This window comes from Hipposideros armiger, unplaced genomic scaffold, assembly GCF_001890085.2.
Source record: "Hipposideros armiger isolate ML-2016 unplaced genomic scaffold, ASM189008v1 scaffold_811, whole genome shotgun sequence".
Lineage (NCBI taxonomy): Eukaryota > Metazoa > Chordata > Mammalia > Chiroptera > Hipposideridae > Hipposideros > Hipposideros armiger.
Genome location: NW_017732161.1, coordinates 469,236 through 487,490, shown reverse-complemented (window position 1 = coordinate 487,490; position 18,255 = coordinate 469,236). Strand labels below are relative to the sequence as shown.

The window sequence follows — 18,255 nt, the reverse complement described above, 5'->3', positions numbered from 1 at the left end:
TATAAAATAGCCAAGACCAACCAAATGAAGTGACTCTTGTATTTCACTATAAACATCAGCAGGATAAATTAGTTGGAAGAATTTTCTTCATCAGGTGCTAAGACTTTCTTGGATGCCTCATTGGCTTTATTGCAACTGACTCGTTTTGCTTGAGGTCTTATTTGGTTTTGAGCTATGTATCACATCTTATTCCTTCAAGATGTATGGATTAATATTCTTTTGAACTTCAGGCTTTATTCTAAAGTCTATATTATTATGACATTGTTTTCTGGAACTACATGTATTTGTGTGTGTGTGAAAAGGGAAAGAAATCAGCAGTTCCTAATGAGACTTCAAACGTTCGCCGATAGATGAATGGGTGGAAGACGGATTGATGACTTCCATATATTCAGGTCTCCGGAAAGTGGTTTATATCATAAGTTCTCAGGATGTAGAAAATTAGTAAGTTGTGTATATTTGCAATAGAATTTCACTCTGTGTGTGTTTTTATTTAACAGAAGGAATGTGAAACATGTCCTAGCGAGGAACAAAGCATTACAATGGACTAAGTCGTACGTTTTGCCAGAGTTTCCCTATGATGTCAAATGCATGTTAGCAGAACAGAAGTGTCCAGATCACAGCATGAGGATAAGGATCATTGAGTTCCTCCAGGCCGACATGACTAAGTACCTGGAAGGCTCACTGTGAGTAACCACAGGGCAGGCTAATTGCTTTGGGGGAGGATCTGTTTTCAGAGAAAAATGGAACTCATTTGGAACCCACACTGTGGTCATCAGTCCAACATTGCCCATTATTTGAATGTGTACATTGTTATATAGAAAGATTTGAAGCAAAGGAAATGCAGTTTGGACTCCCCTTAAAGGAAAGAATGCAGACTGCTTGACGTGAAACCTGTCCTTGTTACACTCAACAGGTATCCCACCACCCAGCAGTATAATGACGTGGTCAACACCCTGCTGCAGGCCCACCCTTTCCTGGACGAGGACGGCTGTGGCTTTGTAAGTGACCACACAGTGCCATTCAGTTAGTCTCAGCCCATCTTAGAATAATTGCTTTGCGTTGTCCAGTAATTTTATGCCTCACCTCACTTTCCTCAGTCTCTCTCGCTCTCTGATATCTTCTTTGTCTTTCTTTGTGTTCCTTTCTCTCCCTTTCTCTCTCTCTCTCTCTCTCTCTCTCTCTCTCTCTCTCTTATAAACTTTATTTTTTAGAGCAGTTTTACGTTCACAGACAAATGGAAAAGATGGTGCAGACATTTCTCCCCATGTCCCTCCAGCCCCCACACATGCATAACTTCTTCCCCCATGATCAACACCCCCACACATACCAGAGCGGTACATATTTCTTTTTGTCTGGGACAGTCTCTCTGCCCTTTTTTGCTTTTCCTGATATTTACTTTTTGGGCAGTCTAGTCTAGGTGCTGTGTAAGAATGGTCCACATTCTGGGTTTTTCTGTGTGTTTCCTAATGGTTATATTTAGGTTTTATTTATTTATTTATTTATTTATTATTTTATTATTATTATTTTAAAGATTTTTATTGTGGAATTGGGGGAAGGGGAACAGACAAGTTGCTATCCTTTTGTTCTTCAGTCTAGTTGTGGAGGACGTTGCTTCACTGGCCCAAGTTGGCACCGTCATTGCGCTCTTCCCAGGCAAGGCAGATCAGTCGCTGGCTTCTGGACGGCCGCTCACTGCAGCTGCTGGCTGCTCACGCTGGCTCCTGGCTACACACGGTAGCCCATGGCAACCCACCCGCTGTCACGGGTGACTCACAAGCAGCCCAACTCCAGGTCGAGCTGTTGTTCAGCATCTTAGCTGTGGAGGGCAGCGTCACTGGCCCTCATATGTGGGCTCCGAACCGGGGCCCTCGGGCATCCCAAGCCAGCTCTTAATGAACGCGCCACTTGGCCGGCCCTATATTTAGGTTTTAAATGTTGGGCAAATATCTGCTGGTGATGCTCTGGGCTGCTTCATGTATCAGATCAGGAGGCCCATCATTTCAAGGCTGGTTTTTGTTTCAGAGTGATTGGAGGAGAGCTGTATCCATGTAGCTCTTTCCACACCCCCTCCCACTGGAAAACTGTGGAGAAGGGGGATGATTATTTAAGGACACAAATATTTTCTACTGAGACATCTAAGTAAGGAACTCATGGTGCCAGGCAGGTAGCAGCTCGCTGATTGAGTACTCATGTGGACGATTGCATTTGATTTGTCTTTCTGCTGTTCCTATCAGACAGTTAATAAGGAGAGAAAGGAGAGGCTGGGAAGAAGAAATTGGCAATTTAAGAATATCCCAGAAGTTGATTGCCATAAGACTTCCTACTAAGTCAGCAGGTTTAGAAGACCTTCAGAGCTGTAGGAAACATGAGGAAAAAAAATACATTTGCACAAGTTCATATTTCAGGGCCAAGAAAAAATAAGCCATCCATTATTTCTGTGCTGTTGTAAAACAATGATGGTGGAGTCCAGACCCACAGCCTGTGGGAGGTAATGAAGCATCTCTGACTCACACATCCCCAGGTGCTTAATCAGGGATGAAGCTGCCCCCAACCTCAACCTACAACATAACTCACCAGGACTGTGGAAGGTTTTATGGATGGGCACTTTAGTTACAAATACCTTCCATAAGTAGCTATTTATTTGAGTCTCCCAAAACCCAGGGCGGTTGACAGGACTGATCTTATTGTTCTGTTTTATAGTTGGAGAAACTAAGGCTGAGGAGTTACTTGTTGAAGATTTCTTGGCTACTGGGTACTAGAGCTAGACCCCAACTTAGGTCCCAGTGCTTTCTGAAGGGCAGGGAATAACTTTATTGGGACTTAAGCCAGGGATATGGGAATGGTAAAACCTAAGTACCACATACTGGTCTAAGGTAATCTTAGTGGCATTCCCATTTGCCTGTGAGGCAATAGCGCTCAGAAAACATGCCCAAAGTCACCCAGCTCTTTACCACCCTCACATATGGACCTGCCTCGCTGTAAAGCGTCCTTTCCTTCCCTGCACCCACTCTTGGGTCTATTCAAGCACATGGCACTACAGGGAAGATGAGGGGCTGAGAAGCAGCCGAGAGGCCCAGGCTTTAAGAAGTGTCAGGCCACTCTGCACACAGTGAGTTACTTATCAACCAAGGCCATTACTCACAGTCTTGCTTCTAGTTTGTTCCTTCAACATCTGGGTCTCTCTCCTTCACAGAGGACTGACACAAGACAATGAATATTTATAGTTTCCAAGATTCATCAAGCACTGTGCTGGGCTTGGAGCAAAGCAGACATGAACCTGTCTTCACATGCTTATAGCCTAGTGGAAGGAAAGAAGGACGAGAAGGAAGGGAAGGGAAGAGAAGGAAGAGAAGGAAGGAAGGAAGGAAGGAAGGAAGGAAGGAAGGAAGGAAGGAAGGAAGGAAGGAAGGAAAGAAGGAAGGAAGGAAGGGAGGGAAGGAGGGAGGATGAAAAGAACAGAAAAAAAAAAACAGAAACAGAAATGCATTACATAGATGAGGGTAAATTACCAGTGTGACAAGTTGACAAGGAAAGATGAGAGCTGACAAGGGAAATGAGCTGTTATGGAGGCCACAAGGAAGTGATGGCTGAGCTGAGATCCGGAGGCAGAGCAAGAGTTAACTAGAGACCAGCAGGGTAGGAAGGATTATCTTTTTGTTTGAAACAGTAATGCTCCACAGATATTTGGGGTGTGAATGCCAGTAGTATCCACCAAAGTGAATTTCAAAGCTTGATAGAAAAATCATATACGGATTGATGCATTTAATAAATTTTCTTTAAATATGTCAATCCATAGATGCATAAGCCATTAGCAGTTCTTTTCTAGAATCCACTAGAAAAGTGGAGTAAGCTGTGGAGAAAACAGAGTAAGGTGAAAAGTATCCAATTTTAAGAATTAGAAAATCTAGATTCAAGAGCCAGTATATTTACTCAATAGCTATGTGACATCGGGAAAATATTTTTATTTCTCTGATTCTGTTTTCTTATTTATAATTTAGAGATTGCAATTTTTATAGCAATATCGCAAAATTATTATGAAGGTACGTGGAAGGATAGATATATTGTTTCTAATACTGTGATGTGAAAAGATTTCAAGCTCAAAGTGAATAGACAAATAAACATTTTATTGCTTATATAAGATTATTTCAGTCTCCTTGAAGATTAGCTGTCCTGTCTTGTTATTTTACACAGTTTTTATGGAAACGAGCCCTCAAAGATCGCTTTAAATATGTTCGAAGACCCATAGAAGATGATGAACAAGTGATGAGAAACAAATGTAAATTTGGACACCGAAGAGGCCAGACAAGGAAATCTCTTGCTGATATAAGATTTGATGAAATTAAAATTGTCCAGATAAAAGTAAGATTGAATCTTTCATTGTTCTGACAACTTATTGAATGGTTGATTAATTAAGTGATAATAAGTAATAGCATTTGAAATAATGAAAACAAAATGTCAGTTTGGTGTGGTCAGAAAACAAGAAAATCTATGTTTTGCATAGCAAATACTGTGAATGACAACATTTCCAAAAGAAGGCTTCCAAAACCAGTCTCAGCAGAGTGTGTTTAGTGAACATCATCTCATGTTTATTCTTTTACAACCTTCAAAAAACCTGGGAAAACCCTTGTGTTCTGGGTCCTTGAGTATCTTCCTGTCATATTAAAATGCGTCTTGTGGTCCTGCCATTCTCATTATTACAGAAAGTTTTTAATATTCACATTGTAGGGTTAGGTAGTCTGTAGTCTCAAAAGTGTCAGGAAGGAAGGGAATGCACATGCATGGATACAAAACTCCATATTGCCCTTCTTGGCCCAGAAGTGGTCCCACAACAGTCACGGTGGCCATGAGGATTGTCAGGCCAAGAACCCCAGGCAGGGCCTGGAGAGATCTCTCCCTCAGCAGTGGGTCTGCTTACACAATGTCCGTGTGGGTCCTGATGATCTGAGATACTGTAAATATTTCTGAACTACCTCAGAGCTCCCACGTATCCTCAGAAACAAAAATGTCCCCTGCTGATAAAGTAGATTGAACTCTTGAAGGAGGATGTCCGAACTACCAAGTAGAGAAGCTAAATCTCATGCTCCCCCAAATCCATTTCCACCTCAATCCAACATGAATCCTAACTCTTCACCACAAACACATTTATGTCAATGTGTGTACTTGGTACAAATATTCTATTGTCTTCTTTAGCTGGTATATTTATTTGCTATTAATAGAGCAACCTATTGAGTCATCTCAACTTTATTCTCATTACTTATAAGCTCCAGGGGACACAAATATTCTTCAACATATTTTGTAAACCGTTCATCCCAGCATCATTCATAAAGAAAAAATTTAGAAGGTATATATTTTAAATATCTTATAATTTTAAATGGAATTTTTAAATAATAGGCCAGTTAATATAATTCTGTCTCCTCTTTGACAAGACAAGACAGATGGAAGGTGCCTACATTTAGTGGTGTAACGTTTTAGAAACTTTGACTGCAACATTCCACTCTAAGCTAAAATCATGATAAGACAGAATTACATTTATTTTAAAATATCTTTTATATCCTTAAATTAAAAGCCACTCTATAAAGGAATATAATTATAAGTTGGTTTTCTCAAAAAAATTGATTTTCAGTATACTAAAAATAGAGTTTTAAAAAAATAACATTTTCAAATTGTTTTTCTTCTTTTCCCACTAAAATTCATTGGAATAGATGAATGGTAAAATTGGAAAATTAGCAATTGTCCCCAGCACTAGAACTCAAGGGGGCAGGGCTCACCTCCAGGGACACAGGGCCAAACGCTGCTTCTTTTCTTTGTTGACACATCATCATTCAACCAATTTGTGTTTCCTTCTCCAAACCACCTTAGCCTCTATGTAACTACTCCCTTCATGGCTCCTCCCTTCCATCTCCCCATCTCATCCCCCAGACAAGCCTGAATCCTAAAGGGAATCCTGCTAAGGCCCATGCAGGGGCTTTTGCTACAAAATAAAAACAAAACAAAACAAAAAACCCCACAGGGAATTGAATGTACCAGGGCCCAAGATAAATTAAGTTGCAAAAGAATTTCGTTTTGACCTTCCCGCCAGCTGGGGTAATAAGCAATTATAAAGTGGTCATTGTTCACATCTGAAGAGACAACATTTTTCCTGGCAAACAAATCTAATTGGTAAGGATTTACTTTTCTCCCCCTTGCAGATGGAGCTACAGTACAAATTGTTGACTCTTTTAAAGACTGTAGCATCCCTGTTTATGACCTAGAGGTCTATAAAGCCAAAAGCTTTAAAGGATGGGGAAATAGTTACACTAGAATATTGCAAAAAACAATGTGTTTCTGAGTTTTGTAACCTCCGTGGTGATTAAGTAAATGTAAAAACACTAAGAAGGGTGGAGGGACCAATCCGCTGAGTATACCACTTAGCTCGTGGAATTTTATACTTAAGATGAATTGTCTAAATAGTTTCTGATCTCCGTTTTGAACTTCTGACAGCTGTTTTTTTAGATCTATAAAATTTCTGAAAATTAAAGATATTTGTCTTATGATACCCTTTGGTAACTTTCACATTTAAAAAAAAAAAGTCTTGACTGCGCATAGTATTTCCATAATATAGAAAAAAGTTATCCCCTGTGTTGCAGAGCTGGAAAATGCTGATTCAGGCAAGAAGCCGGGAGTCAGGCCGTTCACTCAAAGGCAGGGAGGTGGGTTTGGCTAAACTGGAGGCAGATTTTGGAAAGGAGTAAAAGAGGAGAGAGTTTCATTGTTTTTGTATTGTTTCTGTTTTTCCTTTAGTGGTTGGAAGGAGTTTACCTAAGAATTAAAGGTAAATGTCTCCATGAAGGAAGATGCATTTCTGAGTTCTGTCACATGGGCTTCTTCTTATAATCCAGGCAGCTGCAGAATTCTTGTGCCTCTGAGTGTGGGCCACAGGCCTTGTGCGCCTAGCTCTCCTATCTCAATCTCCTAGGGCAGTTTTAGTACTGCATTAAACTATGCTACAAAACTTGAAGGATCAGTAGCACCAAAGCACTGACCTGTGAGTCAATACACCTGCAGTCCTCAGCTGAAAAGACTTTTCACCATGTTATATAGATGGCTGGACTTGTCAGCCTCCCAGATTATGCACCCAGAACAAGTCCTGCAGAATACTGGGTATTATGAGAAGGGAACCAAGTTTTTCCACCCTGAAGCTGCCTTTTAGGATATTGATTTTAAGCTGTTTATTAAGAGACAAGACTAAGAAAGAACCTTTGACCCTCTCCGCCTTTCCTGTCCAAGAGAGTCAGGCAGAAACCTGCTTCAGGAAGGAAATCGTAGGGTGCTGCCTTAGCCTACTTTGAATTCAGTGTGGTAAATAAGAGGACATCATGCAGGTCCTGTTAACTAGGCACCCCTGTGTCCCACTGTTTCTGAGTTGCCAACAAGAATTTTCCTGCCTTGTGTGTTCCGCTTCCTCAAGTACCTGTCAATCACCCATTCTCACTTCTGAAATCTAATACCCCTTGCCCCTTCACCTTTGTCCAAAAATGTCTTAAACCCAATGTTGCCTCACTGTCTTTGGAATTGTCATGTTTATGTGAATTCCCCATGCACATGTATTAAAACATTTCATTTCCTCCTGTTAATCTTTCTCTGTTCATTTGGTTATTAACCCAGCTAGAAGAACTTAGAGGGTGGAAGAAAAGTAGTAATTTTTTTCAGCCCCCAAATGCAGTATTTAAAAATCCTTTTCCAACCACATTACCTCATGTTACTGCTGCTTGTAGGGTCACGCAGCCAAACGCAGCATAATTGGTATAACTCCTTATGTATGTGACTTAGTTTTAGGTCCAAATAATTCTATACACCCATGAATTGATAAATCGGTTTCTTTCACTTAATTGTCTTTTACCATACTTCATTATGTATTTCTAACAGTTGGTATAAGAACGTCCAAACCTGTAAATAATTTTTTAAGAGTTTATTTGAGCCAAACTGATGACATAGGCCGGGGAGCAAGATTTCAAATGCTCTGGAGAATAAGGGTTTTGCATCTTCTCTTATGCATTTCAAATTAAGGCGGGAATGTGGATGAAGGCAAAGTGGGGATCAGATTACAGGATAGTTAAGATTCTGTGCTCTCTTGAGGGTGGTCAGGTTTTAGAAGGAGGGGTCTGAAAATGTGGTCACGTAGTAGAATGAGTAGTCTGAAACGGGGCATTTCAAAGGTGTGTTAACCTACATGCACAAAAACAGTAGATAAGGTTTGCTTAAGGCAAAGATAAGCCTTTTAATAAAGAAGTTATAGGCTCGGGAGATGACCGCCCACCATGACGACCCACCATGACCTGCCCAGTTAGGAATTGATGATGACATCACCCTGTGAGGTTACTTTCCATAGAACCCCTTTTTCACCCACAAAATGAAGATATAGTTAGATTCTTGAAACAGTCAACTTACTGGTAACTAAGTAATTTTGTAAGTTGCTGACAACATTGTCCTTTTTAAATGATGAAGACACTGGCTTTAAAAGTTTATAGGGATTATATGGAACTGCATGACAGTGCAGTGGAATTATGCTTTATATTGTAGTATTTTCTTTTTGTAAAAAACCGCAGGTGTTAATTAAAGTTGAGCGAATCAAACTTTTCGTGGCACATTATCGTCATTGCCCCGTGGCCTTTCTCTGGTTCTATTCATTCCTTTTTGTCCTCCTCTGCATCTCTGCCCTTGGGCAACCATTTTAATGTCTTTCATGGGTATCTTTTTGTTTGTAAGTGTTCCAAAATGTGTATTGTCACTTTAGGTTTACATGTGTTTAACTTAATGTCAATGGTGTTCTTATTTCATTTGTGTTTCACTTTTTTCACTGACACTCTTTAAGACTCACTGATGTCACCATGTGTATTTCTATTCTACGATTGTGATGATTACTAAGTACTCCTTGCCTCAAGCCCTGTTTCTCCCCACTCTCCAGACACCATCATACGTGTCTGATTATGGACCTACCTGTGTGTTAGCTATTTGGGTTGTACACCCAGAAGTGGAATTGTTGGGGCAGGGGGCACGCATGTACTTAATTTGACCAGTTGCTCTTCAGAATGACTTTGCTAGTCTCATTCTCACTGTAGTGCACATCCCTGTATTCCTGCCAACCTTTAGCATTATCCAGCCTTCCAGGCTTTGCCAATTCTAGTAGGTATAAAGTGTAATCTCATTCATGTTGTGATTTGCATTTCCCTGGATAACTAATGAGTTGGAACCTCTCTTCACAGGGTTGTTAGCCTTTTGAGTTTCTTCTTTTAGAAAGTTACCTCTTTAGATTCATTGCCCATTTTGTAATGAGTTGGCATCTTTTTCTTGTTATCTGACCAGCCAGGAGAACTAATGGGGAAGGAGATTCAGGCTTTGGATCCGTGTCTCAGCGATTCTTCTGTCCCTGGGCTGGCTTCATGATGTGAGAGAGGAATTTTTGAAGATCTGGCTCACCCTGCCCTCTTCCCTAAGCATTTCACAGTCTTTTACTGAAACTGGAGGCCCAACGAGTCCGGGGCTCATGCTTCCTGCGCTTCTTAGCCAATAGACTGACACAGGAATTGGGTCACAGAATAAGCATTTATTATCAGAGCACCAGTGATCTGAGAAGGCAGCGGGTTAACATCTCCAAAACCTGTCTTAGCATTCTCAGGCTAGCCTGGGATATTTAAGGGAAAGTCTGGGCATTCCTCCAGAGGCCACATGATGGTTCTGGGGGTTGCATGGAGCCTTCCTTGTGGAGATGTGGCTCTCCAGTGTGGTCATAAACCCAGGAGCCGTGATGACAGTAACCTGGAAAGAATGCTAGGCCATAAAGATTGTAATCCGCAAGCAGAGGGGGCATTGTGACTAGTAAGCAAGCATAAGTGTCAGGATAATTATCTAAAGCAGGGAATTGGGACAGGGGACATTCCAATCTCAAACCGCAGGGAGGGGGTTGGTCAATTGTCAAGCTCTAGGGCAGAGAGAGGTGAGACCAGGGACATTGCAAGGCCTTTTTTGTGGGGGTCCTGACTGGGCCTTGTTTCATTACTATACCTAGGGTGCAGAGATCTATGAAAAGTATTGCCATGTTATATTATAAAAATATTTAAAACATAGACAAACATTATTTTACATTATGTAAAAATACCTAGCTTTAACTCATTTTTTTTTTTCTAATTCATTTGGAGATTCTAGTTCTTCAATAATAGGAGTAGATTTTTTCAATTGTGACCTTACTTTTTTTTTTAGCTGAGCCATCCTGCTACCTGTTGGCAGCTCAGCGGCTGCTCAGCTCGGGCTGGGAATCGAACCGCTGTTGCTCAGAGCTCAAACTCTTGAGCGAGCTCTTAACCAACTGAGCCACTCAGCCAGCCCTATGACCTTACTTTTAAGGACATTTCTCAGTTTGAAATATGGCAGTGGTTGGGGGAAAAAAAAAAAAAGATAATACTTTTCCTCCTGCCTTCTAAGTTCTAGCAGGGCTAATAGTCAAATTAGCAGAGGCAGATTAACAGGAGGAAATCAAATGTTTAATACATGCACATGGGGAATTCACATAAGCGTGACAATTCCAAAGACAGTGAGGCAACATTGGGTATCTAAGACATTTTTGGACAAAGGAGAAGGGGGAAAATGGGTATTAGATTTCGGAAGTGAGAATGGGTGATTTTCTGGTAGTTGAGGGGTAGTTGAGGAAGAGCCCAACTAACATGGCAGGAACATTCTTACTGGGCAACTCAGAAACAATGGGATATGGGGGTTATCTAGCTAACAGGCTTGTATTGGAGTCTGCCTAACTGATGCTGGGATGAAGATTCTTACGGTGATTAAAGCCAAGGCTCCCTTCCCAAGGCAGATTTTTCTGCCTGAGTCTCTTGGGCAGTAAAGCGGGAGAGTCAAAGGATCTTTCTGAGTCTTACTGCTTAATAAACAACTTAAACTCAATATCCCCAAAAGTAGCTTCAGGGTGGCAAAGTTTTGGTTCCCTTCAGGGGAAACAAAACTAATATTTAGCTCTAGTCTGATGTGAAATATCTTATTAAACATGAGCTGAGAATGCTGCAGCAATTTCTTTACAGAGGTTAACTTGTGCTTTTTTCTTAACCTACATGATGTTAAAGAAAGTGATGTGGGGATTGAATAAATGTTTATGGGGTGTCCTTGTATACCAATTCCTCTAAATATTTGTTAAGCAAACAAATAACACCAGGTGTTGAATTACTTAACATTATACTTATAATTTATTTCTCTCTTAAAACATTTTATTTTCCTACTGATTGGGTATATATATATATATATATATATATATATATATATATATATATTCCATAACTTTGAAAGTCGTGAAGGAATTTTGTGTTAGCTTTCTTTGAATTAGAAATAAAATGGAATTGAAAGTTATGCAAAAAAAATGCTAAGAATATCTACTAAATTCCTTTGGATTATTATTATATTTTAAATGGCAGTTACTCTTTGTTTCTTACTGCACCTGACACATAATGATTTATTGTCTAAATACTAATCATTTTTATAGCCTTTTCCACAGATGTTTCTCTCATGGTGCAAAACTGAACAAGACAGCAAAAGGTGAAGAGAAATGTTGACAGTTAATTGCTTCCTGGATATAATGCAATTATTGTCATCAGCAGGTGGTACATTTACTAATACTCTGAAGTTTTACAAGTCAGCTGTGCACTTGGAAATACAGGGCAAAGTTGCAGCAGTGTTTCTGCTGATTGACTGAGACATATGACTGAATGCTAGGCAAAGAGACTCTTCAAGTCCCAAAGAAAAGCACCATTTTCAGAGTCAATCTGATGAGAATGGAATTGAAAATGGGACAAATGGAATTTGGTATGAAGAAAACATTAGCATCTAATACAGCAACTGTCCCACAAAAATATAATATGAACCACATATGTAATTTTAAATGTTCTCATAGCCAGCTTTAAAAGAGTAAAAAGAAGCAGGTGCATGATAATATTAGTAACTATTATATCACCTGATATAGTCACAATATTATCGTTTCAACCTAACATTTCAACGTTGTAAAAAGTTGTGAATGAGATATCTAACACTTTTTTGCGCACACTAAGTTTTTGAAAGCCAGTGTTTCCAGCATACATCTCAATTTGGCTTAGCCCCATTTCAAATGCTCTGTAGCCACACGTGGCTTGTGGATATTATACTGGATGAGTAAGGTAAACACACCCTCAGTGAAGTTATTTATAGGGTGAGATGACACTTTATGGGGAACACCCTAGTTGGAAGGGAGAGTGACTAGTTATTTGCTGATGATGTTCAGCTACAGTCCCTAAATCTTAGGTACAGGATCATTACATAGTACCTTTAAAGTGGATTTTAATAATGTATTTATAAGAATTATTAAATTTTCATAAATTGTCATAACAAGATACATTCTTTGCAAACTTAGATTGTAGGATGTAGGATGTTTAATTAAAGTCAAAGTGAGATTTTTATTCTTTTCTGGGGGGAAAATGTAACATACATTTTAAACCATGCTGTGTCTTACTACGTCAAAAGCAGTCCCAATTATTTGTTAAAATCTAACCTGGAAATATTATCCTCCTCTATTTGGTTTAGAATACAAGTTGGTTAGAACTGAGCTCCCTACTATTTCACTCAACACTTGAGGGCGCTGTAGGTCACCGTGGTGTGGAATAGAGAGTCCACTCTGTTACCAGCCCTGGTGTGGTAGGGATGTGGCATAAGGTCCTTATCCAGTTTGTTTGCGACCAACTCAATGTTCTGGTTAATTTATGCAGATTCCTCTGAAGTCACAAATCCCACAGTGACTCCCACTTCCCATCAATGTATCCATTCATTGGCATCCTTGGCCAGGAATGGCCTGTTCTCTTCATGCCGTCTCCTTTGATGACTTCTTCAGCCTGTCTCCCCATCTTCTTCACCTACTGAGACACACACCCAGCAGCTGACTGTGCTGCAGCTGCTGTTGTGCAAGATTTAGACATTGTTCTTCTCTGGTTCCCTCATCCTAACGTGCACTTCTAAGGAAACCAGCCTGTCAGAACGAGGCCATCTGCCTCCTCAGAGAATTGGGGAGCTACACTGAGGAACCCCCATCCCTGGTCATCCTTGTGCTTGGGAAAGTCACCTCCCCTTTGAGAATCTCAATGTGCTCATCAGCAAAGTGAGAGGCATGGACCCGGTGATTTCTAAGTACCTTCCACTTCTAATGATTATAAATCATTTAAAAAGTAAGAATTTTAGTCGGGTGCAGCCAGCTATTCCTTCTAATAAGGAAGAGCAGTTCGATGTAGGATATGGCCGACCCACTAACATTATGTCAATCAGATTAAGTAGAAGCTTCCTAGAAACTGCGTGATATTTCATGACTTGAGTAGGGGTTTTAGGGGTAGCAGTACATCGTGTGTTTATTAGTCTATAAATGTCAATGTTAGCAATTATAGAACTTGTTGTATTGCAGTAAAAGGAGAGCTGTTTATATAATTAAATTTCTTTTCCCTTTACTTTTTAACAATTAGGATTTTTTATTTAAAAAATTGTTATTATATAATTTTAGACTGACAAGAGAATATATGTAGCATATGTGTGATTTATGAGACAAAATGAACATGGTGAGCCCAGCATTCAGCTTTAGAATTGAAACTCTCCCACACCTTGTGTCTGCCTGTTTTCCTCCCCTCTCCGATGCCTGCCTTTCCAACCAACACTTGTGCCCTTTACCCTGAATTTTATGTTTATCATTCATGTTTTTGAAATATATGATTTTATCTCATATGCATGATTCCTAAGGAAAGACTGCATAAATTTTGAGTACTCTGTTCTGAAAGTTTAGCAGAATTTGTCTATAAAACGCTCAGATCTTGGTATTTTCTTGGTGGAAAGACTTTTATCCTATAATGAAATTTATGTAAGAATATAGAAACTTCTTTGCAGTCTGTTAAGTTATATTTTTCTGTGAATTTCTTCACTTGGTGTCTTGCTGGTCATCCTATGTTCACAGATAATGGGCTTACCTGGAGGTTTCTTAATGTGCTTGTAAAAGCCTTGAAGTAGGAGCATTTTAGGCTCTTTATCATCTATTTTCATCTTTTACAGGTAATATCTGTTCACAGTCTGATCAGGTAGACAGTTGGTCAAGTTAATGCAAATGCAAGTTCAGCTGAGTGTCCTCGCAACTAATTTTTCAAGAAAGATATTTTTTTCTAGAAAGATATTTTTTGTCTACTCAAAGCTGATTGTCTTACATTTTTAATGATAATACGTGGGACATTTTTTAGCCACCCACTCCACCCAGTGTACCCAAATGTATAATGAATATCATTGACAGTTTGATGATTTAGCAACACAAAATACCCACTGTTTTTATTTTGAAATTGTATTATATGACATGGTACTGCAGCTTATACAAAAAGGCATTTAAAAAGACAAAAATACAAACTAACAGTAACAACTTTAATTTAAAACCTTTTTATTTCTTTTTAATATTTTATCTTCTAAAATTTAAATGAGTAGAAATAAACATTCTTGTTAAGTGTGAACCTTCTGGATAATCTAAATTTCCATGTAAAGGGGTATGAAGGAAATGTAGTTATTCATAGATCTGCCAAAAGAACAGATTATAGTAATTAACTATCTGATTTGTCCACAGCATTAAAGACTGTCCACTTGTTAAGCATGTTCAAGGCCAAGTGTAATTACACACAATGATGCTCATCCTATGAGTGCATTATTATATGATATATATACTGGGGGTGCCAAAAAAATGTATACAAGTGGACACTTTGGTCAACATTGCTCAAGCAGTAGTTTGCCGTAATCAGAAGTGTTCGGATGCTGATGGTAACCACTTTGAGCACCTCTTGTAATTGCAGAAGTCAAACGTGACTGGTATTCATCTTTTGTTATTGGTATATATTGAGTATTACNTGACTGGTATTCATCTTTTGTTATTGGTATATATTGAGTATTACAATTTTAATAGTTTTTTCCTTTCTTAAAATGTGTATACATTTTTTGGCACCGTGTTTGTGTGTGTGTGTGTGTGTGTGTGTGTGTGTGTGTTTATTAAGTGTAATACAGCCTACAATTCAAGTTTTCATGAAGTGTTAAGCTGAAACTTGAAACATACTGATAGTTTGAAAATATTTTGCAGGAAGAAGCTATTTGTTTAGGTTCTGAGGTAGATGAACATATTAGCTGGTTCCAGCAAGAATATATGAAAATAGAAAAGGACTGGAGAGAAATCGATAAGAGAATGAGCCAGACTTTGCAAATAAGAAGGAAGTTGATTGGAAGCAGAACACCTCTGAAGGACATTCTTAATATGTTTCCTTTCTTGAAGTGCCCTTATCAGGTATCTTTATTCACTTATAATCATCTCTGATTGTAGGATCAAAATAGAGTTTTCTCTCTTTTCTCTTGGAGTGGTGACAGTGCTATGTAGCAAGTTCGTGGGTATGAATCTCAGTAGGGTGTGAGGCCCCAGGGGCTACAAGTAGGACAATTTGGTAAGAACTTCTGGAAGTATATTCTGATAACACACACTGGCTGCCTTCAGATTTAAAGAGTTCCCGTCATTGGACATATTGGGAGGTTGGGGGTGGGGACACTACTTAGGGGTATTTTTATAGTGTGAAACATTTTTCATTTGTATGCATTTAGACAATCAAGATATAAGTTTATTAAAAAACTATTAGTAGGCAACATTACTCAAAATCTATTCCTTTCATGATCCCAAATCATTTCATCAAACGGTCTCAAAATATATGAAGAAGTTTAAGGAGTAATTCAAATACCCTGCCATTTAGTTTACTTAAGGTGGCCATTGAAGGGTCTTATTACAATTTTAGTGTAATTTTAGCTATAGTATATAATGAAAGAGTCATCAAGAGTTTTTACCTGAGAACACATTTCATGGAAGAATTCTTTGGGTGCAAGCAACCAAATTGAAAATGGAAAGTTTCACATATATTTCTTCTTCCAAAAAAAGAAAAACTAAAAGAATTTGCTTGCATGTTTTATTTTAATAATAATGTTTATAGAAAACATCTGAGCTTACTAAGTAGCAGGCATGTTCTTAGCACTGTACATTGACTATTTTATCTGTTCCTCTCAGCAACCCTACATTGATTTTTGCTTGCTTTCTTTTAATATTTCGGTTCCTGGGAATAGTAATAGCCAGTAACCTCCAGCCATTAGAAAAGTATATCAGATTGACACAGCTACAAAATATAGTTTTCAGGCAAAAATTTTTCAAACTGAAAGTCTATAAATTCTTTAAATGTAGGGAACATGTTTTAAACATTTTAGCATAATAGTTCCCAAAGTGTCTAGCAGAGCACTGTATGCAATACAAATTTGAAATGTTGATTTTTTGAATGCCAAATGAGTAGTGGATGATTGGTGTCTTAGTCTGTTTGGGATTCTATAACAAAAATACCACAGACAGCATGGCTTGTAAACAACAAAAAATTATTTTTCACACTTCAGAAGGCAGGAAAGTTCAAGATCAGGGCACTGGCAGATGTGTTGTCTGGTGAGAGCCTGCTTTCTGTTTCACGAACAGTGTTCTGTAGCTGTAACTTCACATAGCTGAAGGGGCAATTTGGTTTCCTGGGGTCTTTGTACTCATCCCATTCATGGAGACTCTGCCCTCACGATGTAATCACCTCCCAAAGGCCACACCTCCTAATACCATCACATTGGGCATTAGATTTCAATATGCAGTTTGGGGGACAGCAACATTCAGCAGTTGATAAGGCTGCCCTGTCACTGATGTTGCAGCCTTAGGAGGTATTCATTGAAGTGTAGCTTGCAAAGGTTTAGTGATTAAAATAGAACTATGTTTCAGTGATCTTACAAAAAAACTGTGGATAATAGTAAGTCTGAGGTCCATTACTAGCCCTAGTGTGAAGTAGAGAGGAAATTTCAGACCTAAGACTGTAGCGCTCATGCTTTGTCAAAGTCTCTGTCTTTCCCTTCGATCCCCCAATTATTCAGCCCTTTATATCCAAAATATGGATTGGGGTATGGTTTTTGTAACGCGTGTACTTACTGAATAAAGTTGTCTGTTTCTTGTTTTAAAAGAGCTAAACATTTTCGTCTTCTTCCAGAAATACCTCCCTAATTCTGCCTTGTGTAGCTAGCTGGGACTTACAACTGATTTAAAAACCCTTGTTGTACATGCTAAAAAAAATGTAAGCTTGACCTTATTTACAAATGTCCAGTTACCAAACAGCCCCTATGGTGGGACAGATGTCCCTGCCACTTGTCGCTGCTACCATTGTCACAACACTTGGAGCCTTGGGAACTGTGGACACAGATGTGGCAGAAGAGAAGCAGCTGGTGTGGGAAGCTGGTTCTACAAGTTCTCCATCACCACCTGCACTCATCAACCTCCTCCCCTCAAGAAACTTTCAAAAGAAAGTTTTAAAGTCTAAAATTAAGAAATATATACTTTATTAGACTATGTAAAATATTATCAGCTAGGAATGTGTTATTGTGATCTACTGGTTGGGGCACAAGACAAGGAGGAGGGAGTTGAGGAGGGGAAAATGCCAAATTCAAATGTAAACAATTCTCAAAATTTTCTAATAAATCCTTTGAGATGCTAGTTTTCATGTTACTGACAAATTATTCCACCAATCTTTTAGAACTTCAGTGAATATAAGAATCACCAGCTAATATAACTATTGGGTTGTCAGAAAAGTCATGATGTATTTTTTTCTATGTTTTTCGTTGCAAAATGCATCATGACTTTTACGGCAATCCAATATAATATATATTAATAAGTATAACATACATATTAATCAACTTTACAGTAGAGAAACCTGGCAGATTCCATCTTAACCAAATGATAAAAGTTAATATTTGCAAAAATGGGACCAATTACCATCTCATGCAGTGAAAAGTGTCAGCCTTCTTGCCAAAAATATATAAGGCATGAAAACATGTACACACCTAGACTGACAAAGTAATTGGCTTTTGCTTTTCAAAAATGGCAAGGAATATGAGGAAAATCCAAGAAGCTGTTCCAGACTGAAGGACATTAAGGGACACAATCCCTAAATCTTCCCTGCGTTCCTGAGCTAGATCCCGAATTTATAAAGAGTGTGATTGGAACAGTCGTCAGGCTTGAATAGATCCCGAATTTATAAAGAGTGTGATTGGAACAGTCGTCAGGCTTGAATGGGGTCCAGGGATTCCATTTTCCTGATTTCGATGGCTATGCTGTGGTTATACAGGAGAACGTCCTTGTAC

General features: G+C 38.9%; 1 protein-coding gene across 2 annotated transcripts in view; it reads left to right on the top strand.

Moving 5' to 3' along the window:
• The window catches only part of SAMD3 (sterile alpha motif domain containing 3), a 37,584-nt gene that overhangs the window by 16,751 nt on the left and 2,578 nt on the right, over window positions 1–18,255 (top strand). For both annotated transcript variants that reach the window (XM_019628828.1, XM_019628827.1), the window contains 4 exons: window positions 498–683; window positions 914–998; window positions 4,192–4,359; window positions 15,149–15,349. In XM_019628828.1, coding sequence (XP_019484373.1) covers window positions 498–683; window positions 914–998; window positions 4,192–4,359; window positions 15,149–15,349 — 640 coding nt within the window. The remainder of the gene's footprint in view (window positions 1–497; window positions 684–913; window positions 999–4,191; window positions 4,360–15,148; window positions 15,350–18,255) is intronic.